The sequence below is a fragment of the Cetorhinus maximus genome, chromosome 18 (assembly GCF_964194155.1).
Source record: "Cetorhinus maximus chromosome 18, sCetMax3.hap1.1, whole genome shotgun sequence".
Classification (NCBI taxonomy): domain Eukaryota; kingdom Metazoa; phylum Chordata; class Chondrichthyes; order Lamniformes; family Cetorhinidae; genus Cetorhinus; species Cetorhinus maximus.
This window is the reverse complement of record NC_135896.1, coordinates 68,558,977-68,577,337: the sequence shown is the minus strand read 5'-3', so window position 1 is coordinate 68,577,337 and position 18,361 is coordinate 68,558,977. Positions and strand designations below refer to the sequence as shown.

The following is an 18,361-nucleotide window of genomic DNA, read 5'->3' as shown; positions in this document are numbered from 1 at the left end:
TAGATTTCAAAACTACTTTCGGAAATCCTGAGGTCGTGAAAGGCATCATATTAAATGCATGTTCTGTACAGTGGTAAATTTACAAGACCCTCAAAAATCTGGGCCTGTTCTGTCATTGGTTTCAGAAATGTAGAATGTTAATTGTAACAGCTGTTGTCACCAGAAAATATTTTATAAACACTCTGGTTCGGATTCTGAATTATCAAACACAGTTGCTGTTAGCAGAATACACTTCAATTGCAATATCCCCCAGATCATTAAAGTAAGCTTACCATACAACAGCCCACCCAAGCAGCACAGGGAACATGCAAGTACCCATGTCTGTTCCATCAAATCCATCCATCGTTCAAGGACATTGTTCCTTTGGAGTGGTGATGCAAGAAGAAAAATTGCACCCTTAGGATTATCAACTTTTGGGGATATATGACTTGCAGTATGCCAAAAATGTTAACCAATTTAAATCCTCGTAACGTTCCACAAAATTGTAGCAGAGAACCATGCACACCCACATGATTGACTTCTGTATTTGCCTCCCAAATGCATCCAATTGGTTGTCAAGTGATGAGCTTTAGTGATAACAGAGCCAACGCAATTGAAATATGCCCTTCTCAACAACTACATCCCGATTCTATTCTGCTGCAAAGATTTACACCCTCTCTGGACTCCATTTTTGTTCCCATATTTGTCTCATCACACCTTCTTGCCTTGTATTATCACAACTTTGTCATCTAATCATTCCTGTCCTCCACTATCACAGAAGCTTAAAACCTGTTTCATCCCTAGCATCTTCCAGTTCTGATAATAGGTAATTCGCCTGAAACTGTTTCACTCTCTCTCATGCTGCTTGACCTTTTTTTTTTGTATAAATTCCTACATCCGCATTATTTTGCTTTGGTTTTATCCATTTTTATTTCATTAGGAATGAAATTCTGTCGAAAAATAGTACAAGATGCCCAAGACACAGCTCACCCAGGAAATGTGTTAGTACTCAAACATAATTACCCTTTGAATATTAAGCTACATGTTTTTAATTCAGATCCCCCTCACACCAAGATCCTATTTCAGCTGGGGCAGTCCAGTGAAAATGTCAGGCAGCAGAAAGTCACTCTCCTTCAGTTAGGGATTTTTTTTTTTTTAAGTAGGATCATTATGTTGGGACAATTTGTAATTTAATTCATGTCAGCCCAAGTAAAATTCTGGAAGTAGTCTGGGAACGAGTCATCCATCTTGCTTTGAGAAAGGGCTAAACAAGGAAACAAGTATGGAAGGTAAACATATCACAGCTTCAGAACATAAGTTAGGCCACAGTAATGTCATCCAACTGGTTTTCATTGTTCTTTTAGTGTTAGAGAAACAGGATTGCTACAATTCAAAACAGATCAGTGAATCAATAAAACTTCTTACTGACTCAATCTAATGGCATTGTAGTGAGTTCTCAATCTTGTTAACAATCTTGCCACAAAGCACCCAAAAGAAAGAGGTGCTTTGAACAGAAAAATATCTGGATAAGTTGTCAATATTCAAAGATCTAGAACAGTAAACAGTGCGTTTAGCAATGCTAAATGGAATATATTATAATGCAAGGAGCCTGAGGAATAAGACAGATGAACTGAGGGCACAGATAGGCACGTGGGAGTATTTTATCATAGTTATGACTGAGACTTGGCTAAAAAGGCAGGACTGGCAGCTCAATATTCCTGGTTAAAGGGTTTTCAGACAAGATAGAGAGATGGAAGAGGGGGTGGTCGCATTATCGATCAAGGAATCAATTATAGCAATGAGAAGGGATGATATCTTGGAAGATTCATCAAATGAGGCCATATGGGTAGAGGTAAAAAACACAAAAAGGGGCAAACATGCTGTTGGGTGTGTACTATAGGCCCCCAGTCAGGGAGAGATAGAGGATCAAATATGTAATCAAATTTCAGAGAAGTGCAAGAATAATAAGGCTGTAATATTAGGGGATTTTAACTACCCAAATATTAACTGGGATAGTTGTAGTGTACAAGGTGGGGAGGGAGCAAAATTCTTAAGTTGCATCCAGGAGAACTTTTTTTTAAGCCAGTACGTAGAAAGCCCAATGGAGGGGGCAATTCTGGACCTAATATTTGGAAATGAGCCCAGGCAGGTGGAAGGCTTATCAGTAGGGGAGCATTTTGGAGATAGTGACCATAACTCATTTAGATTTAGGATAGTTATGGAAAAGGATAAGGTTGGGCCAGGGATAAATGTTCTAAAAACTGTCTAATTTTACTAAGATGAGATACGATTTGGCCCAAGTGGACTGGGAGCAGCTACTTGCAGATCAAATTGTGTCAGAGCAGTGGGAGGCATTCAAGGTGGAAATAGCGAGTAACAGGCCAAATATGTTCCCGTAAAGACAAAAAATGGGACCAAGTCCGGAGAACCCTAGATGTCAAGAGACATAAAGGTTAGGATTAAGAAAAAAAGCTTATGGCAGATACCAGAGGGGTCAATACAGCAGAGTCCCTTGGCGAGTATAAAAAGTGCAGGGGGGGCGGGGGTGGAAAACTTAAAAAGGAAATCAGGAAAGCTAAGAGAGTGCACGTGAAAGCATTGGTGAGTAGAGTAAAGGAAAACCCAAAGGGGTATTTTAAATATACAAAGAGCAAGAGAATAACTAAGTCAAGAGTAGGCCAATTAGGGACCATAGAGGCAATCTGTGCGTGCACCTAGAAGACGTGGGTACAGTCCTCAATTAATATTTTGTGTCAGTCTTCACAATGGATGCAGGTATAGACATGATGGTGGAGGACTGTGAAATATTAGAGAAAATTAGCAGCGAGAGGTGGTACTAGCGGGTTTACTGGCCTTAAAACTGGATAAATCCATAGATGAAATGACTTCCTCAACAACCTGGGATACAAGAGAAGAGATATCAGGGGCCCTGGCAATAATTTTCAAATCCTCTCTGGCCACAGGTGAGGTGCCAGGGGACTTGGAGGATTGCTAATGTTGTCCCATTATTTTAAAAAGGGAGGAAAGGATAGACCAGGAAATTACAGGCCAGTCAGATTACCCTCGGTGGTGGGGAAGTTATGAGAAAGAATTCTGAGGGACAGAATGTATCTGCACTTGGAGAGACATGGATTAATCAGGAATAGTCAGCATGGATTTGTTAAGGGAAGGTCGTGTTTGACAAATTTGATCGAATTTTTTTTGAGGAGGTAACCAGGAGTGTTGATGCAGGTAATGCACTTGATGTGATCTACATGGACTTTAGCAAGGCTTTTGATAAGGTCCCTCATGGCAGACTGGTCAAGAAAGTGAGAGCCCATGGGATCCAAGGCAAAGTGGCACGTTGGATCCAAAATTGGCTGAGAGGCAGGAAGCAGAGGGTGATGGTAGAGAGATGTTTCTGTGACTGGAAGTCTGTTTCCAGTGGGGTTCCCCAGGGCTCGATGCTGGGGTCCTTGCTGTTTGTGGTGTACATAAATGATTTGGACTTAAATTTAGGGGTTATGATTACAAAGTTCACAGATGACACAAAAATTGGTGGCATGGTAAATAGTGAGGAGGATAGGCATGAACTGCAGGAGGATATCAATGGACTGGTTAGGTGGGCAGAGCAGCGGCAAATGGAATGCAACCCGGAAAAGTGTGAGGTAATGCACTTGGAGGGCTAACAAGGCAAGGGATTATACTATGAATTGTAGGACCCTGGAAAGCACTGAAGATCAGAGGGATCATGGTGCGCATATCCACAGATCCCAGAAGGTAGCAGGGCAGGTAGATAAGAAGACACGAGATACTTGCCTTTATTAGCCGAGACATGGAACACAAGAAGTTATGCTGGAACTGTATAAAATGCTGGTTAGGCCACAACTGGAATACTATGTGCAGTTCTGGTCACCAAATTATAGGAAGGATGTGATTGCACTGGAGAGGGTGCAGAGATTTACCAAGATGCTGCCTGGGCTGGAGGGTCTGAGCTATGAGGAAAGATTGGATAGGCTGGAGTTGTTTTCCTTGAGGCAGTGAAGGTTGAGAGGGGACCTGACAGAGGTGTATAAGATTATGAGTGGCACAGACAGGGTGGATAGGAAGGCACTTTTTCCATTAGGAGGGGTCAATAACCAGGGAGGGTAGATTTAAGTTAAGAGGTAGAAGGCTAAGAGGGGAGTTGAGGAGAAATTGTTTCACCCAGAGGGTGGTGGGAGTCTGGAACTCACTGCCTGAAAAGGTGGTTGAGTCAGAAACTCTCATAACATTTACGAAGTATTTAGATAGTCACTTGCATTGCCATAGCCTCCAGGACTATGGGCCAAGCTCTGGAAAATGGGATTAGTATAGTCAGATCTTTGTTGACCGGCACGGGCACAATGGGCCGAATGGCCTCCTTCTGTGCTGTAGACATCGATGAGTGAGACAAGTAAAACACATTAAAACTTTTAAATCCTCAGTCCAACTTAAAAGTAATATATTTAACGTGGAAAAATGTCACAAGGGACTTCAGAGGTGCAAGGAAAGATTGGCCACAAAATGTCTTTAAGGAAAGCAAGAGGGGGGAAGGCACTTATTTTAACCGAGTATGGTAACATATAGATTCAAACATATATAAAAGGGAGGAAGGCGGCATGACATATTATCGATGCTTACTTTATCCACAAGAGAGCACAATCCAGTGAGATGCAGTCCCAAATAACTTCTAATTCTAAATCCTGGAGAAGGCAAAGAAAATATCTGTAGCCACCATCAGAAAAGGTTCAAGGCACTTTCGTCCTAGGTACACAGGTAGTGGAAAAGGATTGTCATGCATTTAGACAATGCCTGTCATACCCTCGGGACATCTTGAGGAGCCTCACAGTCAATGGAGTACTTTTGAAGAGTTAAGGAAAGCATGGCAACCAATTTGAGCATAGCCAAGTATGCTAAAAGCAATTAGATAAGTAACCACATAATCTGTTTTTCGTGATTTTGGTTGAGGGATAAAGTTGGCCAAGATAAGAAGAGAACTCCTCTTCAAATAGTTCCATTAGATCTTTTACACCCACCTGAGGGGATTAGTAGTGGCCTTTGTTTAACTTTTCATTTGGAAGATGACACATCTCAGTCCCACACTGAAGCATCAGGCTCAGGTCTCTGGAGTGGGATGTAAATCTTTTCGCGTAGACCTGAGTGCTACTGTTGAGCCAAGAATGACTCTTTCTTCAAATTCATTACCTTCACTGCCAGTTCTTGAATGTCACTTTCTGACAAGGATACTCTTTTAGATCATATAATAGAAAAAGGCAACTGCAAGATAATACTAAAACCACAGCCTTCTCTCAAAGGACAATTTTAAAAGTGATTTACTTAGATAACACTTCTCCAAAGACAATATGCATTTCACACAGCTGAGAAACAGCATGTTTATTAGTCCTCAGTAAAGCTTTTTTTTTAAAAAAAATTATATATCCTTATGATTAAATAGGTGCATTGGTATTGTCTTCTGTGTATCAGCAATGGACACTAAAAAAACTTCAAAAGCTACATAGAAAATGTCTGTACTGCCAGAAAGTCCAAAATCCCAAACTTTGATCGAATAAATCAATACAAGGTCACAAGTGACCTTTAAAAAACACAACCATTCAATATTTGTACTAGAATTGCTGATATGCCCACCATAAGAATCTGTGCCTTCCAAGTTCAGTTAAGTAGGCCACATTGCCGTTCACACTTCCAAACCATGTGCAGGTTTTGACTTGTGCCAAAATTGGGAGAGCTGTCTCAGACTACTCAAGCAACAACCTGACATAGTCATACTCACAGAATCATACCTTACAGATCATGTCCCAGACACCACCATTACCGTCCCTGGGTATGTCCTGTCCCACCACAGGACAGGCCCATAAGAGGTGGTGGCACAGAGGTATATGGTCGGGAGGGAGTTGCCCTGGGAGTCCGACATCTACTCCGGCCCCATGAAGTCTCATGGCATCTGGTCAAACATGGGCAAGGAAACCTCCTGCTGATTACCACATACCGTGCACCCCTGTCAGCTGATGAATCAGTGCTCCTCGATGCAGAACACCACTTGGACAAAGCAAGGGCACAGATGTAATCTGGGTGGGAGAGTTCAATGTCCATTGTTCAAAAATGGACAAAAGAGCTGAACTCCAGAGGAGGTGAGAATGACTGCTCTTGACATCAGGGCAGCATTTGACCAAGTGTGGTACCAAGGAGCCCCAGCAAAACTGTCAATGGGAATCAGGGGGAAACTCTCCGTTGGTTGGAGTCATACCTGGCACAAAGGAAGATGGTTGTGGTTGTTGGAAGTCAGTCATCTCAGTTCCAGGACATCGCTGCAGGAGTTCCTCAGGGTAGTGTCCAAGGCCCATCTTGAGCTGCTTCAATGATCTTCCTTCCTTCATAAGGTCAAAAGTGGGGGTGTTCGCATAATGTTCAGCACCCATCGCGACTCCTCAGATACTGAAGCAGTCCATGTCCAAATGCAACAAGACCTGGACAATATCCAGGCTTGGGCTGACAGGTGACAGGGTGCATTCGCGCCACTCAAGTGCCAGGCAATGACAATCTCCAACAAGACAGAATCTAACTATCACCCCTTGACATTCAATTGCATTACCATCACTGAATCCCCACTAATCAACATCCTAGGGGTTACCATTGACCAGAACCTGAACTGGACTAACCATATAAATACAGTAGCTACAAGAGAAGGTCAGAGGCTAGGAATCCTGCAGCAAGTAACTCACCTCCTGACTCCCCAAAGCCTGTCCACCATCTATGAAGGCACAAGTCAGGAGTGTGATGGAATGCCCTCCACTTGACTGGATCAGTGCAGCTCCAACAACACTCAAGAAGCTTGACGCCATCTACAACAAAGCAGCCGCTTGACTGGCACCCCTTCCACAAGCATTTACTCCCTCCACCACCAAACAGTGGCAGCAGTGTGTGCCATTTACAAGATGCACTGCAGAAACTCACCCAGGCTTCTTAGGCAGCACCTTCCAAACCCACAACCACTACCATTTAGAAGGACAAGGGCACCAAATACATGGGAACACCACCACCTGGACATTCCCCTCCAAGCCAATCACCATCCTGACTTGGAAATCTATCACCATTCCTTCACTGTCACTGAGTCAAAATCCTGGAACTGCCTCCCTAACAGCATTGGGGGTGTACCTACACCACAGGGACTGCAGCGGTTCAAGGCAGCTCACCACCACCTTCTCAAGGGCAATTAGGGTTGGGCAATAAATGCTGTCCTAGCCAGTGTCACCACATCCTGTAAATGAATAAAAATAAAGTACCCTTGGTCTCCCTGACAGCTTTCGACTACCCAGACTGCAGACCATCAACAATGCCCATTGCAGATATTTTAGTGAAATATAAAACACTTTGGGACTTTGTTCAGGCAATTGGAATGCAGATCTGAAACATTGTCAAATTCCTGGGTACATCATAGTCTTGTTCTGTCCTCTAACACGTCCCTTCCAGAGATACGAACATATATACATACGTACGTATGAATGAGGAGGAGTAGGCCACTCAGCCCCTCAAGCCTGCTGTGCCACTCAAAAAGATCATGGCTGATCCAAACGTAACTTCAACCCCACATTCCTGCCTACCCCCAATAACCTTTCACCCCCTTGTGAATCAAGAATCTATCCAGCCAAGCCTTAAAAATATTCAAAGATTCTGCTTCTACTGCCTTCTGAGGAAGAGAGTTACAAAGACATTCAACCCGCAGAAAAACTTTCTCCTCATCTCTGTATTAAATTAATGGCCCCTTATTTTTAAACACTGACCCCTAATTCCAGATTCTCCAAGAGGAAACATCCTCTCCACACACCCACCCTGTCAAAACCCCTCAGGATCTTAAAGGTTTCAATTAAGTCACCTCTTACTCTAAATTCCAGTGGATACAAGCCTAACCTGTCCAGCCTTTCCTCATAAGACAACCCGCCTATTCCTGGTATTAGCCTAGTAAATCTTCTTTGAACTGCTTCTAATTTACATCTTTCTTTAAATAAGAAAACAAGTACTGTATACTGCAGACACAATATTCTAGATGTGGTCTCACCAATGCCCTGTACAACTGAAGCATAACCTCTCTACTTTTGTAATCAATTCCCTTCACAATAAATGATAATATTCTATCAGCTTTCTTAATTACCTGCTGTGCCTGCAATACTAACCTATTGTGATTCATTCACTAGGACACCCAGATCCCTCAGAATCTCAAAGCTCCTCAATCTCTCACCATTTAAATAATAAGCTTCTTTATTATTATTCCTGCCACACATCTGCCCACATTATTCGTCATTTGCCAGATCTTGGCCCACTCACTTAACCTATATCATTTTGTAGCTTCCTTATGTCCTCTTCACAATTTACTTTCCTACCTATCGTTGTGTCGTCAGCAAATTTAGCAACTGTTCCTTTGGTCCCTTCTTCAAAGTCATTTCTATAAATTGTAAAAAGTTGAGGCCCCAGCACTGATCCGTGGGACACTTGTCACATCCTACCAACCAGATAAAGACCCATCTATGCCAACTCTCTGCTTCCTGTTAGCTAGCCAATCTTCTATTCACACCAATGTTAACCCTTACACCATGAGCTTTTATTTTCTGCAATAAGCTTTGATGTGGCACTTTATCAAATGCCTACTGGAATTCTAAGTACAGTACATCCACCGGTTCCCCTTTATCCAGATATGATTTTAAAAAATAAACTACCAATATAGAAATTCTTAAAATCAGCTTCAATTGAAATTTGAGATGCAGTACAAGTCAACAGAAAACAAAACAATCTGAAGATCCATTATGTAATTTTTTTTTAAAAACTTACGTTTCAAAACAACGGTCCACATTATCCGACATGAGAAGTAGCATACACAGCTGTTCCAATGCTATTAGCTGCATGTCCCTTTCGTCTCCCTGGCCCATTTGTAGCCATTCCAACAAAGTGTCCGGATCCACATCGGCCATGGCGTGACCTCTTCAAAACGTGAGTATATTTCCCCAATGTTCTCCTGGAACGGAGAGACTGGATCAGAAAGTCACCGGGAAAAGAAAAGATCGCCGTATTTCCACAACTGGTCCGAATGAACCTGATCAAAAGGGAAGTAAAGGTAACAGATGCTGTTCCTGTGTAATGCTTTGTATTTCGGTGCATCAATTCCCCCCCCCCATCCCCCCCCAAATTCCAAATTTAAAAGTTTGAATAATCAGACAGCATTTTTTTCACCCGAAATTAATGCACTTTCCCCTCGGTCGTTAGACCGGAACCGCCATTTAACCACGGATTTCGGACTAAAGCTGATTGAAGTCCCGCTTTAATATGACACACGAGGGCCAAGGCTTCGGAAAGTCTGCTCAGTGACCGCCTCTCAGCGCCGAAAACACGGAGCAGGCACACAGGCCCCGCCGGAAGGTCACCACTGACGGCCCGTTTACAAGTTTAAAAAAAACCTGAGTCACCCGAGCGGCCTCGGCCTCGCTTCACTTCCCAGCGGACACAAAGGCGCTCATTCAGGCCTAGCTCAGGCTCAGGGACCGGGCAGGGAACAAACCACCCCGCGACCCTGCTGCCTCCTCCCTTCAACCGGCGCTGCTCGGTACCGCCGAGGGGAGCAGGGGAAGGGAGGGGAGCAGGGGAAGGGAGGGGAGCAGGGGAAGGGAGGGGAGCAGGGGAAGGGAGGGGAGCAGGGGAAGGGAGGGGAGCAGGGGAAGGGAGGGGAGCAGGGGAAGGGAGGGGAGCAGGGGAAGGGAGGGGAGCAGGGGAAGGGAGGGGAGCAGGGGAAGGGGGGGGAAGGGGGGGGATCCCTCCACCCAACAGCCGGGCCGATCTCACCACGCCAGGCCTCGAGTGGCCTGCGGCTAAATTTTGACCATTAGCCCAGAGGCCTAGCGTGATCAAGCCGGCTGCCTAAAGCAGGAAATTCCGGCGTAATGGGCCTGAAAGCAATTCCCGTCCCTTCCAACGGCGGCATTTTGTGCCTCACTCACCGCACTCGGGGCGGGGGTGGGGGGGCCTCTCTATCCGCGGCTCAAGGGTAGGGCGGCTTGAAGAGAACTGCGGCACCACATCCTCCACATTGATTGATTATTAATAGCTGGGTTCAGGAGGCTAAGAGCAGCTCAACATCTCGCAACCGGCTCCAGGGCTCTAAGCACCGAATGCGGAGGAGGAGGAGCGTCTGTTCCTCCCCTCCGCCCAGGGAGCGACACTAAAATACCATCGTCTCCCACAAGCGTCAAACCTTCCGCCTTTCTTCCTGTGTTTATGTTTATCTTAGATAAATAAAAATAATAACCTTCCTTTGAAATACATCCTGGCAAAGTATAAAAATGAATACATTTTAATAACAATGACAGTGAGAGAAGAGTGTGAGACCTTAAAGGGCGCGGAGAGCAGCTGATTGGTGAGTATTTCTAGTCTTTAAAGTAAAAGTAGAGTCTTCAGTTTGCGTTTAGAGCTCTAGTCTTTTTTTCTCTTTTTCTTAAAGATAGCTTGTTAAGTATAAGATCGATACTGGTGTGTATATAAAAAAATAAAGTGTAAACAGTGGAGATACTAGAGTAATTAATTAATAAATTGAATAAAATACGATAGCGATGGCAGGACGGGTGACGTGTTGCTGCTGCAGCATGTGGGTAGTGCTGGACGCCAAGGTGATCCAGAGCGAACACATCTGTACCATGTGTTTGCAGCTCGAGGCACTTCGGATCCAAGTTGAGGAACTGGAGTCTGAGCTGCAGACATTGCGCTACATCAGGGAGGGGGAAAAGCTACCAGGACACTTTGCTCCAGGAGGCGGTCACACCTCTCAGATTAGGTAATTCAAATTTGGTCTGTGATCAGGGACAGGAGGGTGTGACTGCAGGTGAAACAGATATGGGGACCCAGGGGGTAGTGTTCGAGGAGCCTCGGCCCCTGCAACTGTCCAACAGTTACAAGGTTCTTGCAAGCTGTGTGGATGAGAACGGGGACTACAGGGAGGATGAGCGAACTGACCACGGCACCATGGTACAGGGAGCTATTCAAGCTGGGGGGAAGAAATGAGAGCATAGTAGTGGTAGGGGACTGTATAATTAGGGGGTTAGATACTGTTCTCTGCAACCGTGAGCGTGAGTCCCGAAGGCTGTGTTGTCTGCCAGGATTACGGACATCTCCTCAGGGCTAGAGAGGAACTTGGAGTGGGAGGGCAGTTGTCCATGTTGGTACCAACGACATTGATAGGACTAGAAAAGAGTCCTGAACAGTGCTGAAAGAATTTGAAAAGTTAGGAGCTAAATTAAAAAGCAGAACCTCCAAGGTAATAATCTCAGGATTGCTACCTGAGCCACAAGTAAACTGACATAAGGTAAATAAAGTCAGGGAGTTAAATGCATGGCTCAGAGATTGGTGTGGGAGAAATGGGTTTCAGTTCATGGGGCACCTGCACCAGTACTTGGGTAGAAGGGAGTGGTTCCAGTGTGTCGGGCTTCACTTGAACCATGCTGGGACCAGTGTTCTGGTGAACCGAATAACTAGGGCTGTAGAGAGGGCTTTAAGCTAAATAGAAAGGGGGGAGGTTTCTGAAAAGGGGATACGTAGGCTTTCAAAGCAAAAGGATATGGCAGCCTTGCAGGGCAGCTATTTAGGTAATGATACCCAGAGTGTGACAGGAAGGGACAGAGTGTACAAACATTAAAAAAAAGCAGCAAATAGGGTCAAAGGGAGAAAAAATTGTAAAAAGGCAAAATTAATGGCCCTTTACTTAAATGTACATAGTATTTGGAACAAAGTAAATGAATTAGCGGCACAAATAGAGGTTAATGGGTATGGTCTTATAGCCATTATGGAGACATGGCTACAAGGAGATCAAAGCTAGGAACTAAATCTTCAGGGCTATGTGACTTTTCGAAAGGACAGGCAGGTGGTGAGGTAGCTATGTTAGTACGAGATGGAATAAGTATGATAGCAAGAAAGGATCTTGGATCAGAAGATGTAGAATCCATATGGGAGGAGGTAAGAAATAACCAGGGGGAGAAGACACAGGTGGGAGTAGTCTATAGGCCTCCTGACAGTAGCTATACTGTAGGACAGAGAATAAATCAGGAGATAATGAGGGTATGTAAAAAAGGCAGTACATTAATCATGGGTGACTTTAATCTTCATGTAGATTGGGAAAATCAAATTGGCAGAGGTAGACATGAGCAAGAATTCATAGAGTGTACTCGGAACAGTTTCTTAGAACAATAGGTTGTGAATCCAACCAGGGATCAGGCTATTTTGGATCTGGTAATGTGTAATGAGGCAGGTTTAATAAATGATCTCAGAGTAAAGGATCCGCTAGGAAACAGTGAACATAATATGGTAGAATTTAGCATTCAGTTTGAGAGTGAGAAACTAAGATCGGAAACAACTGTGCTAAACTTAAATAAGGGTAATTACAATGGAATGAGGACAGAGTTGACTGGAGTGGACTGGGAAAGGAGTTTAGCAGAAAAGACGGTTGATGAACAATGACAGACGTTAAAAAAGACGGGAAAAATAAACTTTGAGGGTAAACTAGCGAATATTATGAAAGTGGACAGTAAGAACTTCTTTAAAGATATAAAAAGGAAGAGAGAGGCCAAAGTGAACATCGGCCCCTTAGAGAATGAGGCTGGGGAAATAATAATGGGGAACCAGAAAATGGCAGAGGAGTTGAATAAATACTTTGCTTCTGTCTTCACAGTAGACGATACTAATAGCATTCCAAAAATACTAAATAATTAAGGGACAAAAAGGGGGAAGAAAATAAATACAGTAACTATCACTAGAGAAAAAGTACTAGGGAAACTAATGGGGCTAAAGGCTGATAAGTCCCGTGGACCTGATGGGTTGCATTCTAGGATATTAAAGGAAATAGCTGCAGAGATAGTGGATGCACTGGTAGTAATCTTCCAAGAATCCTTAGATTCTGGATAAGTCCCAGAGGGTTGGAGAACGGACAATGTAACACCCTTATTCAAAAAGGGAGGGAGACAAAAAACAGGTAACTATAGGCCAGTTAGCTTAACATCGAAAATTGGGAAAATATTGCAGTCTATTATAAAGGATATAACAGCAGAGCATTTATAAATACATAATCTAATCAAGCAGAGTCAGCACGGCTTCACGAAGGGAAAATCATGCCTGACAAATTTATTAGAATTCTTTGAGGAGGCAACAAGCAGGATAGATAAAGGGGAACCAGTAGATGCAATATATTTGAATTTCCAAAAGGCATTCAATAAGGTACTGCACAGAAGGCTACTTAATAAGATAAAAGCCCATGGTGTTCAGGGTAGCATATTAGCATGGATAGAGGATTGGCTAATTAATAAAAGACAGAGTTGGGATAAGGGGGGCATCTTCAGGATGGCAACCTGTAACTAGTGGAGTGCCACAGGGAACAAGGCCTCAATTATTTACAATATATATTAATGACTTAGATGAGGGAAGTGAACGTACTATCACCAAGTTTGCAGATGACGCAAAAATAGGTGGGAAGGCAAGTGGTGAGGATGACACAAGGAGTCTACAGAGGGATATAGTGAGGTTAAGTGAGTGGGCAAAAACTTGGCAGCTGCAACATAATGTGGGAAAATGTGAGGTTATGCACTTTGGCAGGAAGAAAAGAGGAGCTGAATATTTTTTAAATGGTGAAAGACTGCAGAAGGCTGCAGCACAGAGGGATTTGGGAGTCCTTGTGCATGAAGCCCAAAAAGCTAACACACAAGTTCAACAGGTAATAGGGAAGTCAAATGGAGTGTTGGGCTTTATTTCAAAGGGAATGGAGTGTAAAAATAGGGAAGTCTTGCTAAAACTATACAAGGCACTAGTTAGACCACACCTAGAATACTGTGAACATATTTGATCCCCTTATCTAAGGAAAGATATACTGGCATTGGAGGCAGTCCAGAGAATGTTCACTAGGTTGATCCTGGGTATGGAGGGAATTTCTTATGAGGAGAGGTTGAATAGGTTGGGCCTGCACTCATTGGAGTTTAGAAGAATGTGAGGTGACCTTATTGAAACATATAAGATTCTTAGGGGGCTTGACAGGGTAGATGCTGAGAGGTTGTTTCCCCTTGTGGGAGAGTCTAGGACCAGAGGGCGTAATCTCAGAGTAAGGGGGCGCCCATTTAAAACAGATGAGGTGGAATTTCTTCTCTCAGAAGGTAGTCTGTGGAATTCTTTACCGCAGAGGGCTGTAGAGGCTGGGTCGTCAAGTACATTCAAGACTGAGAGAGACAGATTTTTAATCAGTAAAGGAATCAAGGATTATGGGGACAAGGCAGGAAAGTGGAGTTGAGGATTATCAGATCAGCCATGAATGGCTGATTCAATGAATCATTGAATGGCGGAGCAGACTCGATGGGCCGAATGGCCTACTTCTGCTCCTACATCTTTTGGTCTTATGCTTTTTTTTAACTGGTAAGTTAGTTTTATTTTCTTGAGCTATGAAAACGATCACGGTTTATTGTTACTGAAGATATCCATTTAAATTTGAGGTGCTATAAAATTATGTGGTTCTCAGGAGTTTTTGTGCTCCGTTGTTTTTCTAACTTTTTCACCCTGTAGGAATTGGTTCTTACTCTACTACAGGAGAAGAAGCTAGCTGTTTGGTGAGTATCTGGTAAGTGGTTAAGGTCTATTCTATTCCTAGGGTTTAAAATGATATACAAACTGGTGGTAAACTTGATTAAAATATATATATATAAAATGGAAAATAATTAATTGAATAAAATAATTAAGTAATTAATTAAAACACATTAAGAATGGTAGGACAAGTCTTGTAACAAGGTTGTAGCATGTGGGAGCCCCTGGATAGCATTGTGACCCAGGGCAAACATGTCTGCACTAAGTGTTTGAAACTCAAGGAGCTCCGGCTCAGTCATTGAGCTGGAGGCTGAGCTACAGAAACTACAATGCATCAAGGAGAGAGATAGTTATCTGGATACTTTGTATCAATCATACCCCTTAGGATAGAGTCCTCTGAATTGGGCAGTGGTCAGGGACAGGAGGGTGCGACTGTGAGTGAGGTAGGTAAGGAGACCCAGAGGGCAGGAGTGCAGCCTTTGCAATTGCCAACAGGTTTGAGGTTCTTTCAGCTTGTTTGGATGAGAGTGGGGGCTGCAGGGTGGATGAATTGACTGGCCATGGCACTGTGGTGCAGGAAGCCATTCAAGTGGGGGGAGCAAAAAGGAACATAGTGGTAGTAGGGGATAGTATAGTGAGGGGGATTGACACTGTTCTCTGCAGCAAAGAACAAGAGCCTAGAAGGCTGCGTTGCCTGCCTGGTGCCAGGGTTCAGAACATCTGCTCAAGGCTGGAGAGGAAGTTGGAGTGGGAGGGGGAGGATCCAGTCGTCGTGGTCCTTGTAGGTACAAATGACGTAGGCAGGACAAGCAAATAGTCACTATGAGCTAGGCATCAAATTAAGAAGCAGAACTTAAAAGGTAATAATCCCAGGATTATTACCTGAGCCACGTGCAAATTGGCATAGGGAAAATAAGATTAACGAATGCATGGCTCAAAGACTTGGTGTGGTAGAACTGGATTCCGGTTCATGGGGCACTGGCACCAGTATTGGGAAAAGTGAGGGCTGTACCGTTGGGATGGTCTACATCTGAATCATGCTGGGACCAGTGTTCTAGCAAGCTGCATAACTAGGGAAGTAAGAGGGTTTTAAACTAAATAGTGGGAGCAAGGGATAAAATTTAGGAAGATGTGGTAAACCAAAGAGTAGAGACAAGGCACGAGAGAAAGGTATTAATATGGGACAGGATAAACAGACCATGACAGGAAGGGACAGAGAGTACAAATCTAAGAGTAAATCAGCAGATAAAGCAAGAGGTTAGAAAAATAATAAAAGGACAAAACTGAAGGCTTTGTATCTGAATGCATATAGCATTCAAAACGAAACGGTTGAACTTATAGTGCAAACAGAATTAAATAAGTATGACCTGATATCCATTAGAGACATAGCTGCAGGATGACATCGATTGGGACCTGAATATTGAGGGTACATGACATTTAGGAAGGACAGATGGCTGGGGAAAGATGGAGGGATAGCTCTGTTAATTAATTATGGTATTAGCACAATAGAGAGGGATGATCTAGGTTCAGGAAACCAGGATGTAGAAGCGGTTTGGGTAGAAATGATAAATGATAAAAGCAAGAAGTCACCTGTGGGAATGGTGTACGTGCTCCCTAACAGTACCCACACAGTAGGACAGAGTATAAAGGAGGAAATAATGGGATCTTGTCAGAAAGGTACATCATGAGGGGTTTTAATCCATGTATAGACTGGAAAAATCAGATGGGTAAAGGTAGCCTAGACAAGGAGTTCATAGAATGTTTTCGGGATGGTTTCTCAGAACAACACATTCTGGAGCCAACCAGAGTGCAGGCTGTACTAGACCTGGTATTGTGCCCCTGGGTAGCAGCAATCATAATATGATTGAATTTTACATTCAGTTTGAGGGAGAGAAGAGTGGGTCAAAGACTGGTATTTTAAACTTAAATTAGGACAATCATGAAGGCATGAAAGCAGAGCTAGCTAAAGTGAACTGGCAAATTAGTTTAAGGGATAGGTCAATAAAGATGCAGTGGCAGACATTTAAAGGGATATTTCAGAATACGCAGAATAGATACATTCCAACGAGAAGAAAAGATTCCAAGGGAGGACCCGCCATCTGTGGTTAACTTAAAAAGTTAAGATAGTATCAAACTTAAAGAAAAAGCATAAAATTGTGAAAGGATGGGTGGCAGGTCAGAAGATTGGACAGAGTATAAAAAACAGCAGAGAATGACTGAAAGATTAATAAGGAGCAAAAAATTAGAGTACAAGAGAAAGCTAGCTAGATTTATAAAAACAGATATTAAGAGTTTCTATAGATATTTTAAAAAGTGAGTCTGGGGAATTAATAATGGAAAATAAGGATATAGCAGATGAATTGAACAGGTAGTTTGCATCAGTCTTCATTATAGAGGATACAGGTATCATCCCAGAAATAGCAGTAAATCAGGAAATGGAAGGAAGGGAGGAACAAGAAAATTACAATCACCAGGGAAGTGGTACTGAGCAAATTGTTGGAGCTGCGGGTTGACAAGTCCACAGGTTCTGATGGACTTCATCCATCCAAGAAGTGGCTAGTGAGATAGTTGATGCATTGGTTTCAGTTTTCCAAAATTCCTTAGATTTGATGAAGGTTCCATTAGATTGGAAAATAGTGAATGTAACTCCTTTATTGAAAAAGAAAGGGAGACAGAAAGCAGGAAACTACAGGCCAGTTAGCTTAACATCTGCCATAGGGAAAATGTTAGAAGCTATTATTAAAGAAGTTATAGCAGGGCACTTAGATAAATTCAAGGTAATCAGGCAGGGTCAACATGGTTTTGTGAAAGGGAAATCATGTTTAACCAATTTATTGGAGTTCTTTGAAGAAGTAACATGTGTTGTGGATAAAGGGGAACCAGTGGATGTTCTGTACTTAGATTTCCAGAAGGTATTTGATAAAGTGCCACATCAAAGGTTATTGAGGAAAATAAAAGCTCATTGTGTATGGAGTAACATATTGGCATGGATAAAAGATTGGCTAACTAACAGGAAGCATAGAGTAGGCATAAATGGGTCATTTTCTGGTTGGCAAGATGTAATGTGTGGTGTGCCACAGGGATCATTGCTAGGGCCTCAACTTTTTACAATTTATATAAATGACTTGGGACCAAAGGTATGGTTGCTAAATTTGCTGATGATACAAAGATAGGAAAGTAAGTTGTGAAGAGGACATAAGGAGGCTGCCAAGGGATATAAATAGGTTAAGTGAGAGGGCAAAGATCTGGAAAATGGAGTATAATGTGGGAAAATGTGAAATTGTCCATTTTGGCAGGAGTAATAAAAAAGAAGCATATTATCTAAATGGTGAGAGATTGCAGTGTTCTGAGATGGTCCTTATTCATGAATTGCAAAAGGTTAGTACGCAGGTACAGCAAGTAATTAGGAAAGCGAATAAGAATCATATTGTTTATTGCAAGGAAAATTGAATACAAAAGTAGAGAGGTTATGCTTCAGTTGTGCAGGGCATTGGTGATATCACATCTTGAGTACTCTGTACAGTATTGGTCTCCTTATTTAAGGAAGGATATAAATGCTTTAGAAGCAGTTCGGAGAAGGTATACTAGACTAATACCTGGAATGGGAGGGTTGTCTTATGAGGAAAGGTTGGACAGGCTAGACTTGTTTCTGCTGGAGTTTAGAAGAGTAAGAGGGGTCTTGATTAAAACATAAGATCCTGAGGAGTCTTGACAGGGTGAATGTGAAAAGGATGTTTCCTCTTCTGGCAGAATCTAGAACTAGGGGTCACTGTTT

At 42.9% G+C, this 18,361-nt stretch overlaps 1 protein-coding gene across 4 annotated transcripts in view; it reads right to left on the bottom strand.

Moving 5' to 3' along the window:
• The window catches only part of hectd1 (HECT domain containing 1), a 182,225-nt gene extending 172,054 nt beyond the window's left edge, over positions 1 to 10,171 (bottom strand). For all 4 annotated transcript variants that reach the window (XM_078562871.1, XM_078562873.1, XM_078562872.1 and 1 more), the window contains exons 1-2: positions 9,981 to 10,171; positions 8,821 to 9,082 (exon numbers count right to left, since the gene is read on the bottom strand). In XM_078562871.1, coding sequence (XP_078418997.1) covers positions 8,821 to 8,960 — 140 coding nt within the window. In that variant the 5' untranslated portion in view covers positions 8,961 to 9,082; positions 9,981 to 10,171. The remainder of the gene's footprint in view (positions 1 to 8,820; positions 9,083 to 9,980) is intronic.
• Positions 10,172 to 18,361: the final 8,190 nt, after the last annotated feature.